We start from the raw sequence: 24,967 nt of genomic DNA, 5'->3' as shown, positions 1-24,967 counted from the left end.
GAATCTGTAGAAATATGAAAAACATTTTGTCCATATCCAGTGTGGCAGGAAAAAAAAGTAGATTTGATTAATTTGTAAATGTCACTAAGTGACAAAGTTGGACCAGTGGTCTGAGTGTTAGAGAGCCTCCATTGCTCCTTGCCCTTAAATTACCTTTTTTGTCTTTTTTTTTCCAGAAAAGCAACTAGTGACAGATCTAGTGACTCGCTTCGATCCCTGTGATCATTTTCTAACAAACAGCTCAAATTTAGAGCAAGCTCTGTTTTTACTTAATTTGATGGGTGATTTTGTCAGACAATACAGCGGTTGTAAAATCAGGACTTTAGCGGCAGCTTGGAAGCGACTGCTCATAACATGTGGTCTCAATCTTCTCACTGTCACTGTCACACACATGCTTGTTTCATCGTCTGACAAGAGAAACAGAAAAAAAACATGTAAATGAGAGCAGCTTTTTTGGAAATTCAGCTTTATGAGCTTTGTGTGAACACAGATAGTAGGAGAAAAGCCAACATAGTGCTCAAATATACATTTCTGGGTTAGGGTAAGGTATTGATTGTAATCAATTCTTTATTAATTCCCAATCAATCTACAATTATATGATACACAAATCTTATTGTCTGTGTTTCACCCAAATTTTTTCTTTCATTATACCTTATTGTGAGTTCTGTTTGCACCTCTCCAGCTCACCAGTGTGAATTTACTGCACCTATTGTAAAGGAGAGGTATTTTCTTTTTATTGTACCTTTTTTTTTAATCTGTTGCCACTCGCCTGTAAATAGTTGGTTGTGTTTTGAGACTGTTTAGTCTCAAAAGTGAAATTAAATTCAGTGGGTGTGAAATAAGGTAATATTGTTCGTAGTGGTAAACTGTGATAATAGTCAATTTTAGTACTTAAAGCTCATTAAGTCAACACCGTTGCAGTGGTGTATTTTTTGTAAACTTCTTCATTTTAGCTCCATAGCACCGACTTCATTGATACAGTAGCTGTATGTCAACAAGTTGTTCTGTCAAAATGTTTAATGCTACAGTACCTCTCTCTTTCAAACCCGAAGCCTCTCTTCTCCTGTAGATGCTGGAATAAAGTGTCACTTATACCAGGACAAAGGATTCAACCTTTAAAGGTTGAGGGATACTGCAGAGATGAGCACTGACCTTTCTTACAAATTACACACACTACACACATATTCCCTCTCTCTCTTCCATACACACACACACACACACACACACACAAATATGCATGGGACGTTGTACGCAGTGTGAAGATGAGCAGAGAAAAATGGCAGACAGCAGTGTCCAACAAGATTACTGTACTCATCATCCACAGATTTCCCACCTCCTTCGATTCATTTCCCTTCATCTCTGCCTGTTCAAATGGATGGCACCAAGCATTTGTCAAGGTGAAGGTAGCACAGCCCACGCCTCGTGATACAACCGACCAATTTTTCCATTTCTTACGCTCTGCTAGTCTTTTGCTATTAAATGTTCAATTTCAGCACCTGGAGGCGATGCCAAAGTGCAAAGCCTCAAGGAGTGTTAGAGAAATCTTACTGATTAATTCAAGACCTCCTCACTGACTCCTGCATGACTCCCTGCTTTCCTGGCTGCCTTTGTATATAGCTGTTGGTGCCAACAGCTATATCGATATGTGGGGGCTGATACTGACCCTCCAATAAAAGCTGAAGATCAGTTTCTGACCTCCACATCGGATATGTTTTTTGTTTTTTTTCATCTAGTTAAAACAAAACACATAACACAGGAAAGCAGTAAGGTTTAATCTGGATAATTTGAGGGATTCTTCAACCTCGGAGCCATTGAATCCACCAATCTAATGGAGGAATGGCTAAATGCTGCAATGGACATTTAGACATTTTGTCACTTGTGGTTGGGTAATATAATAAATTGGGAGTTAACAGCTATTTTTAAAGAATCAAACCACAGTTAATTAGTGTTACAAAAGTAGAAAATGAAGAATTTGTGTGATAAATTGACACATGAGGTGGTGGATCACAAGTTCACAATCACCAGCCCTTGTGTTCACTGATTCTGGTGTGTGGGGGTGAGTGGGTAGGAGATGACAGCTCAATAATAGGGGTAATTGAGGTGGGTGGTATTGATGAGACCCCAACTCTAATAAGCTTTAGCCAATTAATCCATTGATTTATATGTAAATGGCTCCTGAAAGGTTACTGGCTGTGACTGACATCTGCATGTACTTGCCATGCTAATGTCGTTCTGAGTGACACGAGCACCCTCGACATGCATGTAGATATTTAAAGGCCGAGAGACAGAAAGTGTGAGAGAGCGAGACATGAGTACGTGATCGCTGAATAATTGCACTGCATCCCATTATCAAAATAAGGTGTTAATTGCAGTGTCATACATTAAGCAATAATGAAGCTAACAACTTTCATCTGGTCTGTCAATCTCCTCAAACTTCCCTTGAAATCAGTGTGTACGGAAGAAAAAATGTATATTTATATCACCGTCTGTTGTTTTGTTTGTGCATTTATCTACCAACATTATATCACAAAGATGTTGGTGAAATCTGTGAAATACAGGCCTGTAGTTGAAAATGAAGTAAATATTTGGGATTTCTGTCCGTTTTCACATAGAAAAGCAACGTTATAATGATTTAAAAACCACAATAAGCAACCTGATTCCAAATCCTAAGGAATTAGCCTATTTGAAGCACCGTGTACATTAGTTCAGCAATCAATAGTGGAATTGTGTCTTTGGGTCCAACGGGGGAGTTGAAGGGTTGTTCGGTACAGCACTCTTTAAGGGCCTCTTGTTTTACAGTAATGACTCTTTCTCTCCACGTGAATTTGAAGTTCTCCCTCTACTGTGAGGATGCTGCTGTGAATAATGGCTCATTCTGGTTTGTAGAAAATGGGCCCTGTAAAGTCTTTTCACGTAAAACAATGCAGTATTGCAGAGTTGTGCTATCAGCCAGCTAACTGACTGGGACTCGGTGTTAATTACCACTGCGCTCAGCTTAACTGAGATACTCAGTAAATTGTCCCCAGGTGCGGAAAGAATAGGCTCTATCTTCATTTCTCATAGCTGCAGTTGAGCTAATTATGATGGTGTGTGTGTGTAACTGAATTGTGCTTGAAAGGTTTTTTTTCCCTTTCTTTGTGTGTGTGTGTGAGTTTATTGGCCACTTCAGTGTATGAGCTTCTGGATGTGTTGTGTGTGCGTGATTTGGTGTTTGTACAGAATGTGATACTTAGCCCATTGGTCCAGATTGCATCTACTTGTGTGAAAATGTCTATTTAGAGCGTGTGCATGTGTGAATGTGGTGCTTCAGAGAGCGTTGTTCGCCTCTCTACTTTGTTTTTCCGTGTGTGTGTGTGTACTGTACATGTGTCTGTGTACATTTGTGCGTTCAAGGAAGGCGAGGCTGGAGTTGGCACATGGTAAAACATGCAACTTCCAAAGCCAACAGTACTGTTAAGTGAGATGTGCTGCGTTATAATGATGCCATCTATCACTCCCTTCATCTTTCCATTCCTTTATCCCCTTGCTCCTCCATCACCGTCTCTGTGGCCTCATTAATTTAGCCTGGACTATTTATGGGCCTATAAAAACAATAAGGAAAGAGAAGAAGGGTTTTACTGGCACGACAGACGCTTCCAGTGCATGGGAAAGATGGGGAAGCCTGTTGAGTTAGATGGAGCATACCACATCACTTTCACTTAATTGCACTAGATTCTTGACATCTGGTTAACATTGGACAATGTTTTCACAAACGCACTATGTTTTTTGATATTTCAGAACTTAAGTTAAAATTAAGTCTATCTATACAGACAATCTTTTAGGAATGCAATAACACAATACAATCTTATAATTTGAGATTAGAAATTACAGGTATTGATGTCTTGTCATTTGACTGTTGTGGTCAGTTGAAAAAGGTAACTCAGTATGGCAGAGTGTGTAACAGACACCTGAAAGTACATCGTCTGACTCCCTTCAAAGCCGCCTGACAGCCCAGGTTCAATTCTTTGAAATGTTACAGCCAAATTCAGTTTGAACAGTCACAGGTTAAAAGATACATTTGGGATTTTTGAGTTTGGGCTATAACACTATTTCCCTGTGTTTTTTGGTCCAAATGGTTGACGGGGACAAAAATCTTTGGAAATGGTGCAGTATTGACTGAGGACGGTACCCGGCAACCAGCAAACAGCTGCTGCAGTGTAAACAACGAAGCAGCTGTCCAAACTGAAGTACATCTACTGAAGAGCTTGGGGTTTTTTTGTTGTTTTTCATGCCACTGACCGACTCAGATGGTTACTGTAAGTGTCTGACAACATTATGGATAGGATTCCTGTAGAGGTAGACCACTCTGTTAATGAGCTGCTTAACAAGCCGTCATATGGCTACCAGACTCCATGGACAAGAACAGTCATTTTACACTGGAGTTGCTGGTCTGGATCGGTTAGTTTGTGTGTTATTGTGATCTGCTTCTCGCTCCAAGTCACACAATAACAAACTACCTGATGGACCTGTAGCTCTACAGGAAATTGATGTCCTGTTGCCTAGCAGCAACAGGATGCTTTTTCAAAACCATGATCAAAATCAGTGCTTCAGGGGGGGAACAAATGTGACTGGTCTTTTTGTGGAATCTATTGGAGATGAAGCAGGATCTATTCAGTTTATATCAGCATTATTATTATTATTTTTTTTTTTCATTGACCTTATTTCAATGTATTAGGAAGGCCACTCATAACCTTTCTGTATGAGCTGGCAGGTAGGAGTCTTTGGGTTATCATTCCCACCAAGGAGGACACTAAAGGCCAGTGTGTGAGGTTGTAACATGCTCCTGTTGGTTCCTTTGTGGCTTAACTCATGAGGCCACATGAGGCTATAAGGCTCAGAGTCCTCTCCAATAGGAGGCCACTCACGCATGTGTACTGTTGCTAAAAGGGATGGAAGGCTCTATACTCTGTGTGGGGAAATGAAAGTTAAGTAGCTGTTTTTGTACAGGTGTTCACTTGTGTTCGTGGATCTGTATTTCACTTCTTTGTCATCATAAAGAGCCTGGGAGCATCATCATGACTGTGAAACATTTCATACAATAGAATAGGTCAGTAATCTAAAAAGTGTGCACGCACATACTTGGCGGACTCAAAGGGGAGTCTGTGAGGATCATGAACTGTGTGCATCTTTTTGCATAATGCAGTGTTCTGCATTTCCATGCATTGAGAACTCTTTCCCAGGTTTCTTTTTAATGATGGACTGTTCTGGGTGGCTGTTATTGGTGAGAGTGGGGGTTATCACCCTGCTGCAGAGTGAAATACCATGTGTGCGCCCAGCGGGAGAACATTCTTGCTGGCCCCATGATTTCCTTAGGTCATTCATGAAGTCCTCATCCCCACTGTAATGGCATTGTCCTGGGGCTCAGCTGCCCTGCCAGGCCCCCCACGCTTCAGCCTTTGGCCTCCCTGACAGCACTGCCCCTTAGCTGCCTGTCAACCACGCCGCGCCATGGGGTGGTTGATTGGAGAGTGGGAGGTTTTAAGAGGATGAGGCCGCAGCTGGGGATCACTCTGCTTTCAGGTTACATGAAAATGATGGTGAATGTGATAAAAAATGCACTTGTATGCTGAAATCACCTTCATCCGTGTTTGGTGAAAGCTGAATTTTTCATTCAAGGTTGTTTTTACATTTTTGGTTCTCTTTCATGCAGTGTGTTTATCTCCAATAGATGCTGAATATTAAAACAAGCTAGCTGAATTGAAATTCTTGAACTTTGTGTCTTCTACGGGAGCTTTGCTTTTGAATACCAGCATATTTTTTTTCCACTCCTGGAGAGCGGAGAGCGTGTTTCAGCATTCACAGCATCCGCCTGAGTTCTGCAGTATATGTATTTCTATCTCTGCTTTCTGTGCAGTTCCTATACTAAAGTGGAAGTTGCAGCACAAAACAGTTACTCTTTCTAGCACGCTGAGCTAAATGAGGATGTCGTCGTCTGTTGTCACTTTATTTTGTTGTTCGGTCAACATACACGGATGAGAACGTGTGAGCCAAGCAGAAAAAAACACAGCGGTGTGTAGCTTGTGAGGAGCGCCTGTGCTGCATTGACCCAGTGGATGTATGGAATGAAAGCAGAGGAGGAGGGACGGCATCTGCCACTACTTATGAATGCAACAAAGAGTGTGCGACGGACATCTTTTCTCCAAGCGTCTCCCTCTAGCTGAATTCTCTGTGTGAGTAAAATAGGCTGTTCATCATTATTCAAGGACGGGGCTGATTAAAGGTGATTAAGCCCTGCCCATCCATCACTCTCGCCTTTCAACCTGTCACTGGCCTCAGTATTAAGGGGGACACCAGTGTGTGTATGTGTGTGTGTGTATGTGTGTGACTGTGTGAGGGGGAAAAAGGACTGTCCAGCCAGCTTTGTGTTTTTCCAAATAGTCACCATTACACTAATTGCGAATAATTTCTCAAATAGAAAGAAACAATATACTTGGCTTCTTAATAATGCTGCTTAATACTGGAATAATACACAAAGGCATTAAAATTGTGGCTTGAGCTTAAATGGGCCGTGGCGGGGCCATTCATTACAGGATGCTTTAGTAACCCTATGATGAATGTCCACTTTCTCCCTTGACGAATGACAGCAGCAAGAGCCTTTCTTCCTCTTGCCATTTCTCCTAACATTACCCAACAGTAAAGCTAACCAATGATGCTAAGAAGAACAGAGGGAGACCTCCGGAGCAAGAGTTAATTGATTGGTTTTGCTGGTGTCCTGTTCTTGTGGGGAGTTAGATACTCGGACTTTCATCACAATGTAGACTGTGGGAAAAGAAGCCTTTGACTGAGACATTTTAAGATGTTTTCTAAAGCTTCTAGTGGCTGAAAGCTTATTATTTCTAGTGAAAATTAAAATAGAAATCCAATACTTCCACTGAATGTGGCTTTTCTCGGGGCCAGTAAAGCTTCTGAAAGAGCATTCGGACCATCATGGGTCACTATAACTCCGTAGAGTTTTAAGATGGGCTGAGGCGGGTTTCATTGCAGGTTTTACAGAGTGTTGAGTTCAGTTTCACTAGCTGTGGTCAGGGAGGGAAATGTGGATGACACACACTGGTCAGTATCTGATTTCTAATAAAAGACCTATATTCACTTGACAATGTGCGTCAGCTTTGGGTTTTGCTGCCCAAAAGAAGTGTTGCTTGATTGATGGCCTGGTGTATGTGTGTGTGTATGTTGACAGAGCAAGTGAAAGTGGTGTTTACCTCCACTTATTATGCTGCCTTAGTTCTCAGGAAGTGGCTCCACCAGTATGACTAAATCTGACAAATACACATCCTGCTCTACAAACAATCCAAGAATAATAATGATAGATAAGGTGATGTGGGAGGTGAATAGTTGTCAATATGTGCGCTTCAGTGTGTCAGTTTGGGCATCGTGTGTGTGTGAGAGAGAGAGAGAGAACATGTAAGGCTGAGAACAGAGGGTACTGTATCAGCAGCTCCACTGAAGCCTGTGAGAAGTGCTTTGGGCAGATGATGACCAGAATCTGGTTATTTAACTGTTGTTTCCCACTGCGATGAGCTGGGGCTGCACAGACTCCCACTAACATCAGCTCAGCAGGACGCCACGCTGGAATTACACTTCTGCTGAACCTGCACTTCTTCAAGTGTCTCAACCCCACCACCACTACTAAACACCTCCATGTCACAGAAATGAGAGTTTAGAAAGTTGTGACTGAGTCATTCCTGAACAAAGGTAACACATGACACATTTGTGGTGTTTTGTATGGGTAGACGGGTATCAGGTGCTAAAAGAAATAATTCCATTCTTCTCTTCATTATTTTCTCTCTTTATCTGTCTACATACAACACTGAGTCGACTCAGCTTGTTTCCATTTACAATACAGTATAGTGGCTGCAGCTTTTTTTTATCTACATGAATTGCTCAGTCTCTCATCATAAATAATCTTAATATTCTTTGTTGAAGTCATTTTTTTTTTATTCTTAATTGGTCTCCAGTGTGTTGCCTTATACATGGAGCTCTAATGGATCTCCACAACAGAGTGTCTGCGTGTGTGTTCGTGTTCTAAGATTAGTACAGGAAGTTTGTTTTGAATGGACCCATGTGGATATTATCACTGCTTGTGACCTCGGTGATGACTCATCATTGCTCAGGCACTGTACACTCAACATGTTGTTTACAATCAGTGTTTCGGCCTGTGCATACTGTAGCATGTGAGTGAAATACACGTCCACAACATACAGTATGTAACATACAGCAACACATGCCTATACTTGTGAAATGACCAATTATTTTATTTATGATATAATTGATATTAACTGTGAGCATAAATAGGTGTTTGCATCCGTGAACGTGTGTGTGTGTGTGTAACACATACACTCCAGCAGCTGAGGATGATGGGAGAGGGAGCAAAGCAGCCAGAGGAGACTTGGGGGGGAGGAGGAGGAGGAGGAGGAGGGTGGGTAAGGCGAGAGTATTGATGTGCACTTGGATCGTGCCAGGATGTCTGGCCCTGTCTGTAGCTCACCTGCGCTGGTCTGTCACACACACATACACACACATTCATACACTCTCTCTCTCACACACACATACACACACATACTGGAATGAATCCACATTCATGTGATAACACACAAACACACTTTCAAGGGCAGAGTATGTATACTACGTACATTCTCTCACATGCACAACAGCTAAATCATAAGATGCTGATTTATAGAGAGCTCTCTCTCTCTCTCTCTTTCTCTCTCTCTGTCTGTCTCTCTCTCTCGCTCTCTGACCCAGTAACCACCCCTGAGTCTCTTACTCCCTCTTTCTCTCAGTCTCAGCAGTAACACATGGCGGGACACCCTGTGGAGAGGTGTGTCAGTTGAGGAGTGATTTAGTGCTGCTCTGCCCCAACCACTGCTGAGACACCTGCCCCAGGAATCCTACTGCACACACACACACACACAGAGACACACATACATATTTCTAGGGATACACACAGATGCATGCACATGACGGGCACAGATACACAGTAGTTTAGCTCTACCCGAACCTCCTGATGCACAAAATAGTTCCTGTTGCCTGAGGAGACCCCATTGTGCCATTTCCGCAAAGCGTTGCATACCAGCCCCTCAGTCAACTAAGAAGTTCAGTTATGAATTCCTGAATTATCTCTAACCGCTTAATATTTTCCAGAGGGACCCAAGACTGGACACTGTCCCAGTTTGCATTGGAGATTCAAAGGAGGGAAACACCCCTAATAGTTCAACACACACACGCACAAATGACCACACTCTTATCAAACCAATACTAGAGCTGGTATCAGCCAATAGACCCAATCAGCATCACACTCTGGCTAAAGCTATAAGACAAGAACCTCAGGGTAAGGACAGCAACTTAGTGTAAACCAATGTCTTGTCCACACTAGGTGTTTATTACTGTAACCATGTCAACAGATGTGTGGTACACCTGTGGCTGCAGGGGTTCTGTTTGAGGAGATGCTCCTATGGGTTGTATCAGAGGGTTGGGATAAACCAGCTATGTGGTCGTTCAGGTTGGACGACTTCCACAGGGAGGCCACTGATATTTTTTCCATGTGTGGACAGTACAGAGGAGGCATAAAGTTCAAATATGTAGCCTCTTCCATGGCAACGCACTTCACATTTTTCTTTCCAGCAGATGTGTCTTTCCATGACAACTATATAAAACAGTTATTGGCTGTTACCCCAAAGAACACTCCAAAAAATAACAAATCATTATCCGCAGCAGTTCAATAAATAGCTTCCAGGCTCATTTTGATTTACTGTTTTTGGTTGACGATAAAAAGAAATAACAGACACTCTGAGAACAGCTTCCTACTTTCACTTTGAAGGGAGGCGCCACTTATTTCTAGACCCCTCTGTACAAACCCTGCTGAACAATATACAGTTGAGACATACATAGGACATGTATGTAGCGATATCCCTGTCTGTAACTGCCCGTATCTGATTTTTGCTTCACATTCTTCTCTTCTCTTTTTTTTTTATGTATTTACTCTTACAAAAGAGTGTCACAGGTTAATAATTTCACCAGGGAAAATAACAGAGCATCAAATGAGATCGGACTAATTTGAATGCGCCACACTGCAAATGGACGGGGTAGCAACACTGGCATGAAGCTGTGAATGTGATTATTATTTTGTTATATGAAACCTTGATCAAATTGCCTCTCATTTTATCCCCTGCGGCATGCAGGAGAATCTTATTAGCCGCCTTGGGCGTAGACCACACAGAGGAATTCTCAGACCTTAGCAAATAGATTGTGACCTTCCCACCTCTGTCAGAGATTCATGGGGTGATTTTCACTTTCAAGGTGAGAACTAATGACTACAAGTGAAATATTTGGTTATGTGTGATTTAATGAGGTAAAGTGTATTATTTAGCAAAAAGGCATACTATAATTGTTAAACGAGCTGGCCTTGGAAGGATTATCCACCTTTAGCTGAAGTATCAGCCTTAGGTTCTGTAGTATATGACATCAATGCACCTCCAATCTTCTGATTACTGCTGCCCAGATCAGTTTTCTATTGAATTTTGAAGACATTTTAATCTAAGAAAAAAATATTTCAAACGATATTATTATTATTAACGATAATATTTTGATCATATTCATATTCAGAACATGTGGAAATATCAAACTGGAGAACTGTCAAGCTGTAGTGATGCTGTTATTTGTGTCTGAATGAGAAATCTAGCCTATTGTCCGCACAATATGCAATATGTGGTAATCCACTAATAATAATGCTGAGGAAGCACTAGAAATCAACAATCGGGAGTTATAAGTTCTGTTTTCTTTTGCATACCCAGTTTGTCCTATCTCCGTTCTCCTCTCTGGGTTGTGCAGATCCCAGTGAGAGTAACACTGTGGGCAGTATGAAAGCCAGAATGTCATGTTGTCTGAAGTGAGAGGAGCCCGGGGGCTCCTTAGCATATGGCAGCAGCCACGTTCTGAGGCTTGTGTGCAGGTGTCTGTCAGCATATGCATATCCATGTGCGTGTTTATGTGTGTGTATGTGTCCTTCAGCCGTCCTCAGGTGCTCCAGCAGTGAAAGTGGTCTTCCCTAGTGGGCTTTACTACAAATCTCCACCTAGAGCTCAGCAGGCAGACTAGCTTCTCCCTGACTGTGGCTCAATGTCAGCAACCATATGGACGCCTATTAATTTGAATTACAAGACACAATGAGCGACCTCAAACCGGAGTTGGAACAAAGAGGTCATATTTATAAGAGATAAAATAAGTCTGTTCATTCAAAAATGATGGAAAATAGAGATTTGCTGCATACTAAGTGACATGTAGCTTATGGTTATATGTAATGTATTTTAAACCAAATTGAAAACATATGGAAGAATTAATATATAGACATAATAGTGGAAAACCTTCTGAGGCAGCATTGCCATAATGCTGTATGTAATAAAAATGAAAAGTATGATAAAATTAAATTGATTTATCTTTTGTCAAAAAATGTAATCTTATGCCCTTTATGTTTAGATTTTCTGATAGCGATATCACGGTATTTATGAATTTAATTATAAATTCTATTTGCATTAAAACATATTTAATATAATCAGTAAAATTGGGAAGGGGGGTCGGATTAGATTGAAATATGGATGTAAACTGTGTCAGTGGGATTATAAAAGTGCCTAACATCAGTTTCTTTAAGTATTGCCGATTGAGCTTGGTGAACAAAGTGGGTCACCATCATTGAGTGTGTGTGTGTGTGTGCGTGTCCAGTAGCATTGTAGATGACCTATTTTCTCTTTTAAAGTAGAGTGTGTCCTGTCTGGTTCTGGTCAATGAAACTGCTCTGATGTTGCTTGTCTCCTAGAGACAGGGACTGTGCACATCCACACACTGGAATAACTGCCTATAGCTCTTGTATGTTTGTATTTAATTAAGTCAATATATTTGCAAATAATGAACAACTTTTGTCTGCTACTAAAATATATAAAGAATAATAGCAACACTAAATTCTTGTCTTTGTCTAAATTGAAAAAAAAAAGTAATCCAAACTGGAGCATACTTTACAAACTTTGACTTTACTGTAACAATATGACGTTATAGGACATGTAACAGAAAGTAAATCTAGTATAAGCAATAGACTACTTAAAACTATAAAGACTTTCCTTTTAGTAATGAAACCTGGCTAAATCTCCTACTTACTGACTGTAATCTGGTCAAAGGATGGGAATCTGTGTGAGTTCCACATCCCTACATTTTCCCATATCAGCAAGGACATGACAACATGGTTGCCACTGGCTACTATTGTCACACATGGGATTATGACACAATGGCGTGGCCAGCTAAATCACCGAGATGACGACAGCCAGTGTGTCTGTGTAAATGTGTGTGTTGGTGTACATGGCTGGTTATCTGTGTTATTCAAAGCAGCACAATAGTCCTGTAAAGGATGAGTAGAGGCAAATTGGTTTAAAGCCCAGTTAGGATGTTGTGCAGTGTGTGTTTCCGGGGAATGTAACAGTGGTATGTGCATGTGTGTGTGTGTATCTGTTTGTGCAAGTGAGAGGGCATTGGGAGGTCAGCGTCATCCTCAAACATAACACAATGCCAGGCATACACACATACAGACATACACATACACTGGGTGCATTGGGTTTGTGAAAATGTAAACAGTAGTGGTGGCACTGTGTGTGATCGGTCAAGGCAAATAGATTTGTTGTGGGTGCGTGGGTTTGTGTGCATGGTTATTGTTTGTGTGTGGGAATGTGCTCAAATGACTGAGAACTGTGGGTGCATGTGTGTGTTTAAACGAGAGACAGACGCAAACACACACAAAGACAGAGAGAGAAACAGACAACTCATTATATTCCTATAAAATGTTCTCATGCTCTCTCTCTATTTCTGTCCATCTCGCTCTGTTCCTCCCTCTCAATGTACCCCACTCTCCACCTCCTCTTTCACTCATCTCTCTCTGTTTCACACACATAAGTGTATGTGTGTTTCGAGAGTGTTGCGCTGGCGTACTGGTTGTCCTGGATTTTCTTACTGACCTGGCTAATCTCTGGAGTGTGGAGGGTGTAGGAAACCGTTATCCTTGATGGATACAGCAGGGAGTTGATCCATGCCTCTGCGTGTGTGGGGCTTGTACAGCACTTGCCCTGTTTTGCCCCAGTTTATTGTCCTTCTCATAACAGCAGCTTCTCTCACACACCCTCACAGACACACACAGATGCACTATTGTAACAGAGATGCTATTGCTCTCCCATGCTCCATTTATTTAGAATTAAGAAAGGGCACCGCATGTGGTGTACTTCAATACTGTCATAATTAAGTTTTATAATGTTGTGGCTGATTGGTTTTTTAATACAGACGTGTGAGTACATTTTAAAGTGACTTTCACTGAGTTATTCATGATAACATTGTGAAAATGTGTCATTTCAAACCTTTCTTAACACAAATATGCACAAATATCTCAAGAATGACTCGTGCAGGGCGGTGTTTAGCTCAGTTGGTAGAGCACCCGCCCTATGTGTTGAGGCTATAGTCCTCACTGCAGGCGGCCCCGGTTCGAATCCCACGTCGGACAGCCCTATCCTGCGTGTCATTCTCCCCTCTCTGCCTCCTGTTTCCTGTCACACTCTCAACTGTCATATCTAATAAAGGCATGAAAAGCCAAAAAATATACTTAAAAAAAAAAAAAAAGAATGAGTCGTGTCTAATACGCTCCTCAGTGTTTTTATGAGATTGAAAGGATCTGCTTACAGCAGCTCCGAAAACAAATGCTTTTTACGTAATAAACATATGATAACATCCCCTTGAACTACTGTAAGAAAGGGGTTCTATGAACATGAAAGAGAGAGGGAATTAAAATAGGGAAGAGTTAAGTCTCTTGTTGTTTCAATCTCAAGGCTAGACTGATGTATGAAGGCCAATATTTGCTGCTATTAAAATCTAATTTAGTGCAGTCAGCATACTTTGGCTGGGCTGCTGCTGTAATTACATAACATTATCACTAATTGACTGGACATAATTTTGAACAGAAATTAAGGTGAAGTAGTTTTTTTGGGAGGGGGGCAGTGGGAAAGATGTATCATTTCACAGTTCACAAACTCAGTATCAGGTTTCTCAGGGTGTAATAACTTGTAATAAGCACACACACACACACGCAATATTTGGTTTATTAGTACGATAATGTGCCTGTGTGGTTAGGAGTGTTTCTCCTTGCAACAATATTTTTCCTGTCTGCCTTCCTCCCAGCGTCGTACCACAATTGTACACCTCCCTCACCTTGTGCCTCTTTCTTTTCTTCCTCTTCCTTCTCCTCCTCCTCCTTTCTTTCACTTGACCCCATCCTCCTCCTCTACCTCCCTTCATCTTCTTCAACTTCCTTTCGTCCTTCCTCTTATCCCCCTCATCAGGCTGCTTTATTATGCAAATAAGTGTTGGATCAAATCACTTAATTAAGCTTTACTGTGCCAGTTTGTGTGTGCACTCACACTCGCACGGCAACTTTCTTTCACACTGACAGAAACTGCTGTTGGTTGTGCGGTTTAATGATTAGTATTCTGGACTCACACGTGCACACACACACACACCACACACACACTAAGCATCTAAGCAGCAGAAGAGTCTCCTTAAGTGCGTATAGATAAACAGACTTGAATAGCAGGGTCTCTCCAGGCCATTAGCCTGCAGTTAGCATCACAAACTCCAATCTGGCCTCTACGGCTCAACTTATGAAGCCAAGTGCTTCATTTGTATGGCTGCTGAAATGCAGCTTATGAGGCCATGGTGGTGATTAAAAATGAATATACAGGGCAGAAACTGATCTTGTGGCCCATTTCTAGGTGTTAGTGAAACCCTGATCATCACAGTTGCTTCCTGTCATTTTTTGTTCTTTTTTTTTTGTTCTTTTTATATTTACATTTGACGAAGACAAAGTAAAATTAAAACAATTAACCTAAACCATCTGGAATCATAGGATCAGTAATACGACATTGATACAGTTTAAGCCATGTCATTACACAGATTTGGGTATCTTAGATGATCGAAAAAAAATAAGCTATTGTATTTTTGCAGAAGCTGGCGGGAAATGTGATGGGCAATTCCATTTTCAAACACGACAGTGATGAGCTCATTCAATGAAACAGTGCAAAGATTTCTCTGAGATTACTGCCTTTTATCTCCTTTATTGTTTCCCCTTGATCCAGACTATGTCCATTCCACTTTATTCCAGCTTAAAGATGAATTCATGTCATCACTGCAAACTCCACAGACATATAAACATATCTGTCAGAGATCACAAAGAAACCACCAAATGATGCCAAATTGTCTGGTTTATCCCACCTGATCCTTTCTCTATGCAGCAACCACAATATGTAACCATCAGCAATTACGACCTTAAGAGCTAAGGGCCTGTTCGCAGGCCTTTGTTATATTCTGATTAGCTTTGGCAGCTCTCATCATACAGGCCTAAACTGAATTACTTGAAAGGTTTAGTTTGGACAGTTAATGTGTCATCCAGTTGATGGATAGTGGCTCTGGAGGCTCTGGAGGCTTACTGATGTACCAACGGACTTCTCTGCTCAGACAGGCAGACTAAAGCACATTGGTGCACCATGCTGACACATGAATAAACTCCAATAGGTTGCCAATGTGATTATCATGGCAAATGACACAATAATTGGACATAAGAAAGATGGAATGTGAAGCAATTTGCCTCAAGACGCAACCTATCAATTCTGATGATTACTTTCATTTATATTTCTGACAAAAATGAGTCTATTTTATCAGGTTAAGACATATTAGCTTCAACAAATTGATTGTAATTCTTCATAATGGATATCTGTGTCACTTTGTGCGTAAGAGTAACACAGTCAGTCATGAATTAGAGCCTTCAGTGTCTCAGCGTGTCTCTATCTATGAAGAATGTGCCTGTAGCTGTGCTTAATTCTCTGTTTTTTGTGGAAGATAATACAGATGATGATATTTTGTATATCGTAGGAGTGTTTTGTTCCACAATTTAGTGTAAATGTCAGCTTGAAATATGTCAGTATGCAGTAAACTCTCCACTGGTAACCAGATATATGGTAGAAAAGATCGCTTTAATTGAATTGTTGAAAATGTAGCTATATTTACATTTTTATACCTTTACTTTTGTCAATAATGTGTCTTTAGAAAATGTCATGGACTTGAGTACTTCTCAACAAAGTATACCATGGTTTCATGAAAGACTTTGACCTTTTTAAAATGTATGTAACTTGTTACTGGTTTGGCCCAAAGGGAGATTGCATGGCAGGGGGCAAGATGTTTACTGTTGCCATGTTTCCAGTAACATTACAAGTGGCTCCGGATAAGACCGCCAGCCAAATGCCTGAGCTGTCAAAGTGAATAACTTTTCCATTTCAAAGAGAGCTATTCCAATTAAAGAAAGAAGGATGGAGCAACAGAAAGAGAAGGGGAAAGCCACAGAAAAGAACTGGAGAAGGGAGGGCAGGATGACATGGAGGTGGAGAAAGAGGGAGATGGAAGGGGAGGAGAGAGGGAGTGAAAGTCATTGCGATCTTTTCGGATTTAGAAAGAAAGGAGGCGGAGGTGGTATGGAAACAGGAAATCAATTGTGAGGTTGTTCTGCTTTGGCTGTGTCCGTAGTAAGACTGAAACTTAGAAGTTGTGTGTGTGTGTGTGTGTGTGTGTGTGTGTGTGTGTGTGTGTGTGTGTGTGTGTGTGTGTGTGTGTGTGTGTGTGTGTGTGTGTGTGTGTGTGTGTGTGTGTGTGTGTGTGTGTGTGTGTGTGTGTGTGTGTGTGTGTGTGTGAAAGAGAGAAAGGAGAGAGAGTCTTGAGTTTTAAATAATCATTTATTCACATAAAATGATTGAACAGTCATCAATAACAAAACAAAAGCAAATTAAATCACCACATCAACAAAAGTTATTTCCAATTCATTTAAAGAAAAAAAAGCACCTTCATAATCCCACACATTTCGAAAAGTTTCCACACCCGCCATCTTTACATAATATTAACAATAATCATGCTCTAACCAAACTCTTTTAATTTAATAAACAATCACACCTTTGTCATCTGCCCAATTTTTCTTTAGATGAATTGCCAACTTTGCTTGACCAAAAAGGAAATCCAATAGTCGACCTTTACTCTTATTGTTTTTACCATAAGAGAATCCAAAACATTTGAAGATGGTCTCTGACTGAACAAAACGAGAGAGAGGGACTGAGTGAGAAACAGCATATCCTGAGCCTCAGATTAGGCCAATGCAAAGATGGGGGTCAAGGGCAGAGGTACTTTCCCACTTCCCCTATGTGACACCAATCAATTTGCAAGTTACGGATGAGGTCAGGGGTCAAGAGGATGTGAGTCATGTGAGAGGTGAGGCTGCTGAGTTTAATCTGTGTGGTCACATTTTTCTGATGACGAAAAGAATATTCTAATGAAGGATTATCTATGCCTCTAATTAGATTATATCCTTGTAATATATTTCAGATTCTAAAGTTGCAGTCATTTCCTCACACAGTGACCATGGGTTCGTTGCACTTTATGACTGATGAATTGAAAGTATTGAGCTGCCGGTCACAAATGGATTTCCACGTTCCATAAAAAACAAAACAGTGAAAATCTGTTTTTCAGAATCACCTCTTTAAACATTATATTCTCCTTGTTGTCTTAAAATACTATGAAACCAATTCCTTTTTAAAGATGCACAGGAATGAAATCTAGTCCCACAAGGGTCAGGTCAGGTCCCAAGTCCAGTAATATGTGTTGAAAAGAGGGATTGCATGTGACCACTACCATCCAGCTGTCACGTTAATTATTGATGAGGGTGTCCTATGACCTAGACTATTGATTGAACAAATTGCAGCCCCACTTATTTTACAGCCAGCGTATCATGTGGCGGCTGCAGTCGTATATTTGCACACATGCATCTCTGTGCATGTGAGTGTAAATGTTAATGTGTTAGTGCTCTTTAAAAGTGAGTGATGAGATTATGTTTCAGCCATCTTCATTGTTCTGTAAAGACAGCAAAGTGTTGAAGCCCTTTGAGTGTGCAATATTTTGCAAAAAAGTCTGTGTCACAAAAGACTACTTGCATTGACAGTGGTACAGTCCTCACATGGTGTTTTTGGTTTGAGAATAAATAAAAAAAATGATTCATGGCCAATAAACTTCATATTTTTCTCTTCTACAAATATTGGATTTTCTTTCTATTTCTCAAGGCAGTGATGCTTGTGTGAAAGAGTGTGGCTCTCTACAGAATGTGTTTTTTTACACACACATATACACACATACACACACACACGTGCACATGTACACACATTTCCTAATTAATCACACATACTCTGTCATCTGAAGAAGTGCCGTGTTTCCTCTCCTGGGGAACATGCACACTCAAACACCACCACACACGTTATCATAAGATCCACTCATGCCCCCGCACACACGTACACCGCTGGTGAATGTCGGTGTAACACATCCCACTTCTCCTCCAGATGAGGAGTTAACCTCCTGCAAGCCAAATCTGATTTTACCATCAGCCTCTGTCAGAGCTGCTTTTTGTCCTGGCAGACACACGGGAAAGAAACGGGACCTTTATTATCCATTTCCAGCTGTTATAAAAATATTTTTAGGGTTGTGGTCATGAAAATACAACATATCACTAACTGTCATATGAAAAGCTCATACCGTAAGTGCAGCTTTGGTTATTAATTTTTACACTGGAAGTTTATGAGATCTACTCTGTGCCTAATAAGTTTCACGGCTGTGTTATGCACTGAAAAGTCCCTGTATATTTTTAACTTCCAAGGGGAAATATGGCTGTTTTTCTTACATTTGGGGAGTGTTGATTTGCTAGAGTCATTCATCCAAGGGCAGTGAGATGTTTTGTTCATGCAGCAGTTGCAGAGGGTCAAGCTTACAGGATTTTCCCCTAATATGTACAAATTGATCCTGCTAAAAAATATTTTTCACATAGTCAAACCCTGACACAGCTCCTTCCTGTGAAAACATATCACTTGGCCATGCTGTTGCACAACGTGTTCCTTCATTACAATGAACACATGCCGTGTCATTTAACTTTAGCCAATCACACACACACACTCTTGGTGTCATAAATAAACACAACTGCTTTAAATGTGTGTTAAGCTGCATTTGAAAATAGTCATACAGTAGCTCGATTTCTTATGTGTGAGTAACACTGACTTAAGGCAAACAAATTGTTCAAATGTTATGTATTTATGACCCATTTACAGTTTGTCATCAGTACCAGCCAATGGGCTTGTGGCTAAGAGGTCTATGTACAAGCATATTTGTGAGATCCAAACTTGCAATTGCACATTCTTGCTAAATGTGTCTTCATAACGCTAATCCTGCCTAACGGAACAAAAAAATCAAACTAAAGTAAAAAATGTCTCTGAAATATAAATATGACCAAAAATGACTCTTGCCAACAACTTTTCATTTGAATTTAATTATATATCTCCATAATTGATTAGTTTTTAATCTACAGTGAGAACGCTGCCAGGAGCCAGTACATACAGTAGCTAAACAGTTGGACTTGAGCCCAGCAGCTCAATGAACTCAGTGAATACAGTGACAGCAGCTTTGCTTGGCGTTATCCAGGGGCAAACTGTTGTGTGCTCTGTCAAAGGTTATGAGATTAATTCTTTTTAACGTTCATCTGTTAGTCCACACTTCTGTTTTATGTTCCCAGTGCATTTCTGCTGACCTAGCGCGCCTCCGTTACCTGATTGGCTAGGGGCACTGGCTGTCAAGTCTGATTTCCTGGTGCGTCTTCCAATCAGGGTGGTCTGTTTTGTGTGTGTCAGCAAGTGTTGTGCTTGTCATTCCATCAGTAGGATCATATTGGGCTGTTTAAACCCGCATCACATTCTGTTACTCGCACGCACACACTCACACATGCTGTAGCCGGGAGGTAGTGCAGTATTTAGTGTAGCGTGGGGACCTTGGTGTGCCAGTGTCAGTGATGGATATGGCAGTAGTATCAGCAGTGTTGGCTTTTGCAGGCGCGTGTTGTCCACCACTGGGATCTGTCAGACCTGTTCTGCTGAGCCCACACATTCTGCTGGCTTGCTGCTGTTGCTGCTAGCCATTTTTTAAATCTGGTGTGGTGTGGTGTGAGTGTGTGTGTCTGTGTGTGTGCGAGGGCACATGTCTATCTCTGTGTTTGTGTTTGTGTGTGTGTGTGTGTGTGTGTGTGTGAGAGAGAGAGAGAGAGAGAGAGAGACTGTTTGTTTGAATATCTGTGCAACAGTGTCAGATTAAATTCTGTTTTTTTCATTTTAATAAAAAAGAAGGTCCAGCCAATCAATGTCATCCATGTCCTATTTACAGTGGTAAATACAATTCAGTTTTAGACGATTGGCTAATTACTGGTATATTGTATAATTAATCAACACTAGCCTGTTCATGTCTGTGGGAAGCATTTAATTTGAAGTGATCTAAATGCAGTATTTTACCCACACACAGTTTCCCCTAGTGGCTTTAAATGCTGCTTCAGGCACAAAAGCAGTCATGGTTTAAAGATCCTGAATTTCTGCCATATTAGTAAATTACTGGTAGAATGCAGCATTAATCCTGTGGCCTGTGTTATTTAAATTTACTGTTAAATAAATCCAGTGATTAATTGATGTTAATAGTGTGTGGCCAGTAAAATGTCCTTATTAGCGAAGCTTACAGTAAATGCTTTGTATCCCAATGGCAATGTCTAAACCTGTGACAAAGCTGAAGAAAAAAGTTCAGAGTAAAAGAGTGCATTGGAACTAAATAGACAAAAAAAACATAAATAGAAGTCTTTTATTTCCCACATCCCCTCTCCTTGATCTTCCTTCCTACACACACAGACACACTTGCATTAAACTTTACACAGGTGGTGTGTCACCTAACTTGCACAGATTGCAACAGATTTGTGGTGAGTAGGAGTTAAAAGACCTGCTGAGTGCTGATTTAGTACCACAGATATTTAAAGAGAACAGTCCTTTTATCTGAGGGGACAATTTGCATTATTAATGCTGAGCCTTCTGAGAGATGGCGAGAGAGAGAAATAGAGACAAAGGCATTTCAGAGAATTATTGTTTTTTACTGGCAGTCAATGGATTCTTGTTACATGAGTAGCAGATTTACATTCAGTCCTCTTCCCACTGTGTGTGTGTGTGCATTAAATACTCCCCATCTTTCATTTCTCACTTGCTCTCATTGTAGGTGCTGTGAAGAAAAATGCAGCTATTAGATAGCTGCCGATGTGCTGGTTCAGCATGACGCTCATGTATCCGTCTGTGTTCCTTTGTCTCCAGTGTGCAGGGCGGGCTTCTACAAGTCTACGCTGGGGAACATGGAGTGTGCAAAGTGTCCGCCTCACAGCTTCTCCCACCACGAGGGGTCGTTGCACTGTAGCTGTGAGAAGAACTACTTCCGTGCTGAGGGAGACCCCGCCTCCATGGCGTGTACCCGTAAGTGTGTGTGCATGCGCCCTTTGTGCGATTAGCTTAAGGTTTTTGGGTTATACGTTACACGAGGAGTCGGTGGCGCCCTCATACGATGACCTCAGCTGCATGTTATTTTTCTATCAGATATCTGACCAGAGGAACCCTCCTATGTGGTGAGGGAGGATTTTTCTCATTAGCCCATAAAACAAGCAGTGAAACCTGTCTTAACCTCAACGAGCCGCTTATCCACTTACACTCTATTGCTTTCAGATGCTTTTTTTTTTGGAAATATTGCCCTTGTGATAAACTACAACATTAAGGTGTTGTAAACATGTACAGATAAAATCAGTGAAGATGACAGTAAAGATACACTATCTACCTGTTATTAAATCCAGACACATTGGATCTGTAAAAAAAAAAAGTAAATTTTTTTCTTACACTGTGGAATTCCACACATAAAGAATGATGATTCCTCTTAGTGTGCAATTTCCTGATTCGCCTGTGAAATAGCTTACCGATAGACAAAGAGGGTTATGATTCCTGATTTGTTTAAAGGTCACCGAAGCCTCGGCTGCCCAACTGCTCTTTATCACCTTTTCTGCTCCCTACATGGTTCTCTTTTGTTTCCAACTGATGCAAATGGATTGCAGATGCAGATGCCTCCTGCAAGCCTTCCAAACTGCATTCCCCCATAAAACTATAAATCACTGCATTCCCTGATGTCAGATTATGGATACATCCGTACTAAAGGGGCTTGGGAGAGAGAAAAAAAAAATTAAAAAAGAAGCTTTCACCGTGTGGAGAACAGTAGAAAATACAAATTGACGCCCACAGCCATAGACAGAATCCTAATTAGAAAGACAGTCACGACAGGACCCTGTTGTGTTTATCTCAACGGCATCTTGTCAACGAGGCAAATTCCACCTCATCGGGACAGATTGAGCGACGCAAGGGCTGCAAATGAATAGATAAGTTGTTGGAAGATAATGATCATGATTATCCCAGAATAGGAGGGCTTACTGTTAGCAATGTGACAGAGGTTGTTTAGAGTTGACTCTGTACGTTTGAAGATGTTGGCAGAAACCTCTGCTTTTAACCGCAAGGTATTTCCAGCTGTATTCATCATGAGATGTTTCTGTAACAGCTGTCTTAACAGCAGATAAAGTATAGTTTGTCTACTCCCAAGAATTCAGTTCCAGCAATTAAAAGTGCATCAATGCTTTCCCTTTACATCCCACAGCACCGCTTCCAAATGAGCTCCAAAAGAGCCTGTCCACCTCGCTCCTCATCACCATTACTGACTGTACCTCGCTGGAAGATCCTGTGCAATCACTTATTCCAAAATGTAAAGCTGTAGCATCTGCAGTGATAAGTAGGAGGCTGGAAAGAGCCCACAATCGAGATTACAGATGCGTCATAACTCATGTGACATGTTAATCTCAATGTCCACGTATTATTTTGACATTTGGAATTAGTGAATGATCGCCTGCGTGTACGTATGTGAATGGCTGTGCAGGTGCAGGTGGGAGGTAAATGTAAAGGCGAGTCAGAGGACTGTCAGGGAGAGATTACTAGAAAAGAGAATACCATTCACTTTTAAGAATTCACATACACACACAGATACGTGTTTTTAGTAAACAGATTGCATTCTCTACAGAAGGTGTCTCTGAAATATGAACGATAAGAAACAATAACTTTGATCTGGAGTACTGAGTTATTGATAAAAAATGATATGATTTCCAGGAGGTGAATTGTCTGTGTAAATCAGATGCTCTCAAGCTAATACCATTGTTTGTAACAGGATGTCACATTCATCATCAAAAGCCTCATCAATTGTCAAATTAAGGGAAATGAACAGTATCTAGAGATTATCTTGTAATTCCAGCCTTTTCCTCTCCCACACGTCATAATATGTTTGATCCATGCATATGCACGTAAGCATATATAACTAATATATATAACTATGTCAAATTAGTTTTATTTCCACTATATTCTTCATTGAACAGTGTCAGTGCCAGAGCATGGTTATCTGTTTCCTTAACTGGTCTCTGGAGCCTATCTTTACTCAAGAAAGGACAGTTTGGGACTGAAATAAATTCTTGTCAAGTCAAACAAAGCCCTATATCTCAAGACACAATCCACAAAGCCTGTTTCACTCTCTTTCCCTCCTTCTCCTCCTGCCCGAGTTCTCGACGGAGTTATTTGGCAGTTTTTGTCCTGGCCTCTGTGTAATTACAGTCATAGCTTTGATATAAAAATCTGGAAATATTCAGAGTAATCTGTTTGTAATAAGATGTTTGTACTTTTATATGTTGGTCTAACTTTGAGCCTTTCTTTTCTTGAAAAAGTCATGAACTCTTCTCTTTCTGATCCAAACACACAGACAGGAAACAGACAGATCTTATAACACCGTTCATACGCAGACTCACATTGACTGAAGCCTGATATTATCATAATGAAACTTCAATGGTGGAGGTTGTGTGCAGTCTCAGCATTCATTATGACATTTTATATGCACATCTAATGTCCCCTTAAATGGACACTTATTTCTACCTTTTTCCTTCTCTCTCATGACCTTCTTATTTTCTCCCCTCCACCTCCTTTCATTTTCCTCCACCAGGTCCTCCATCAGCTCCTAGAAACGTGATCTCCTCCATCAACGAGACCTCGGTTATCCTGGACTGGAGCTGGCCGGAGGATGCCGGCGGCCGCAGGGACATCACCTTCACTGTGCTCTGCAAACGCTGCCGCGGCGTCACCGGCAACGGCAGCGCTCAGCGTTGTGAGCCTTGTAGGAGCAACGTTCGCTTCCTGCCAAGAGCCACGGGCCTCCACAACACCACGGTGACGGTGGGCGACCTGCTAGCTCACACCAACTACACGTTTGAGATTGAGGCTCTGAACGGCGTCTCGGACCTAGCACCCAAGATGAGGCAGTACGCCGCTGTCACCATCACCACCAACCAAGCTGGTAAGATGTCACAGCAGAATGACTACATGGCATGAACTCAGACAATCAGGCCGACATATATTTTTATTCTTTTTCAATAGACAAACCGCAATCCAACCTTGTTGTTACAAGACGTGATCCACAATGGCCCCAGTCTAACTCTGGCTGAGATCCTCTCTCTGTCTCTCTCTCTCTCTCTCTACTCACTTCTCTTGTCTGATATTGAGTTCAAGGCTTTTATATTTCTGCTGGTCATTAACATATTCATATCACACAAGAGGGAAAGTGCCTGGTAGCGATATGAACATTACTGTACTGTCTGTATGATAAGCTTGAGCTGTGAAGAGAATCCCCTCTCAAAACCAATCAGCAAGCCCAGCTCTCTCTGACGCTGTAGATATATGACTATGACTTTGATGGCCATGACACAGTCTTTGACTTACAGAAGTCAGAGAACAGATGAAGTTGATTGTTGGCAGCCACAGATTGTACATAGTATATTAAGGTCTAGCAATATGCAATTATTGACAGGTTATACACATATTTTTATCTCTGCATCTCCTGGTTAAAATTAGAATTT

General features: G+C 41.1%; 1 protein-coding gene across 4 annotated transcripts in view; it reads left to right on the top strand.

Annotated features, from left to right (window-relative positions):
* The window catches only part of epha3 (eph receptor A3), a 95,437-nt gene that overhangs the window by 29,613 nt on the left and 40,857 nt on the right, over positions 1-24,967 (top strand). For all 4 annotated transcript variants that reach the window (XM_085765892.1, XM_085765895.1, XM_085765896.1 and 1 more), the window contains exons 4-5: positions 21,306-21,461; positions 24,058-24,408. In XM_085765892.1, coding sequence (XP_085622018.1) covers positions 21,306-21,461; positions 24,058-24,408 — 507 coding nt within the window. The remainder of the gene's footprint in view (positions 1-21,305; positions 21,462-24,057; positions 24,409-24,967) is intronic.

Source organism: Trachurus japonicus, chromosome 21 (genome assembly GCF_045865225.1).
Source record: "Trachurus japonicus isolate A0001 chromosome 21, Traja_1.0".
Classification (NCBI taxonomy): Eukaryota; Metazoa; Chordata; class Actinopteri; order Carangiformes; family Carangidae; genus Trachurus; species Trachurus japonicus.
Note: the sequence above shows the minus strand (reverse complement) of the source record. Positions and strands in the feature narration are given on the sequence as shown.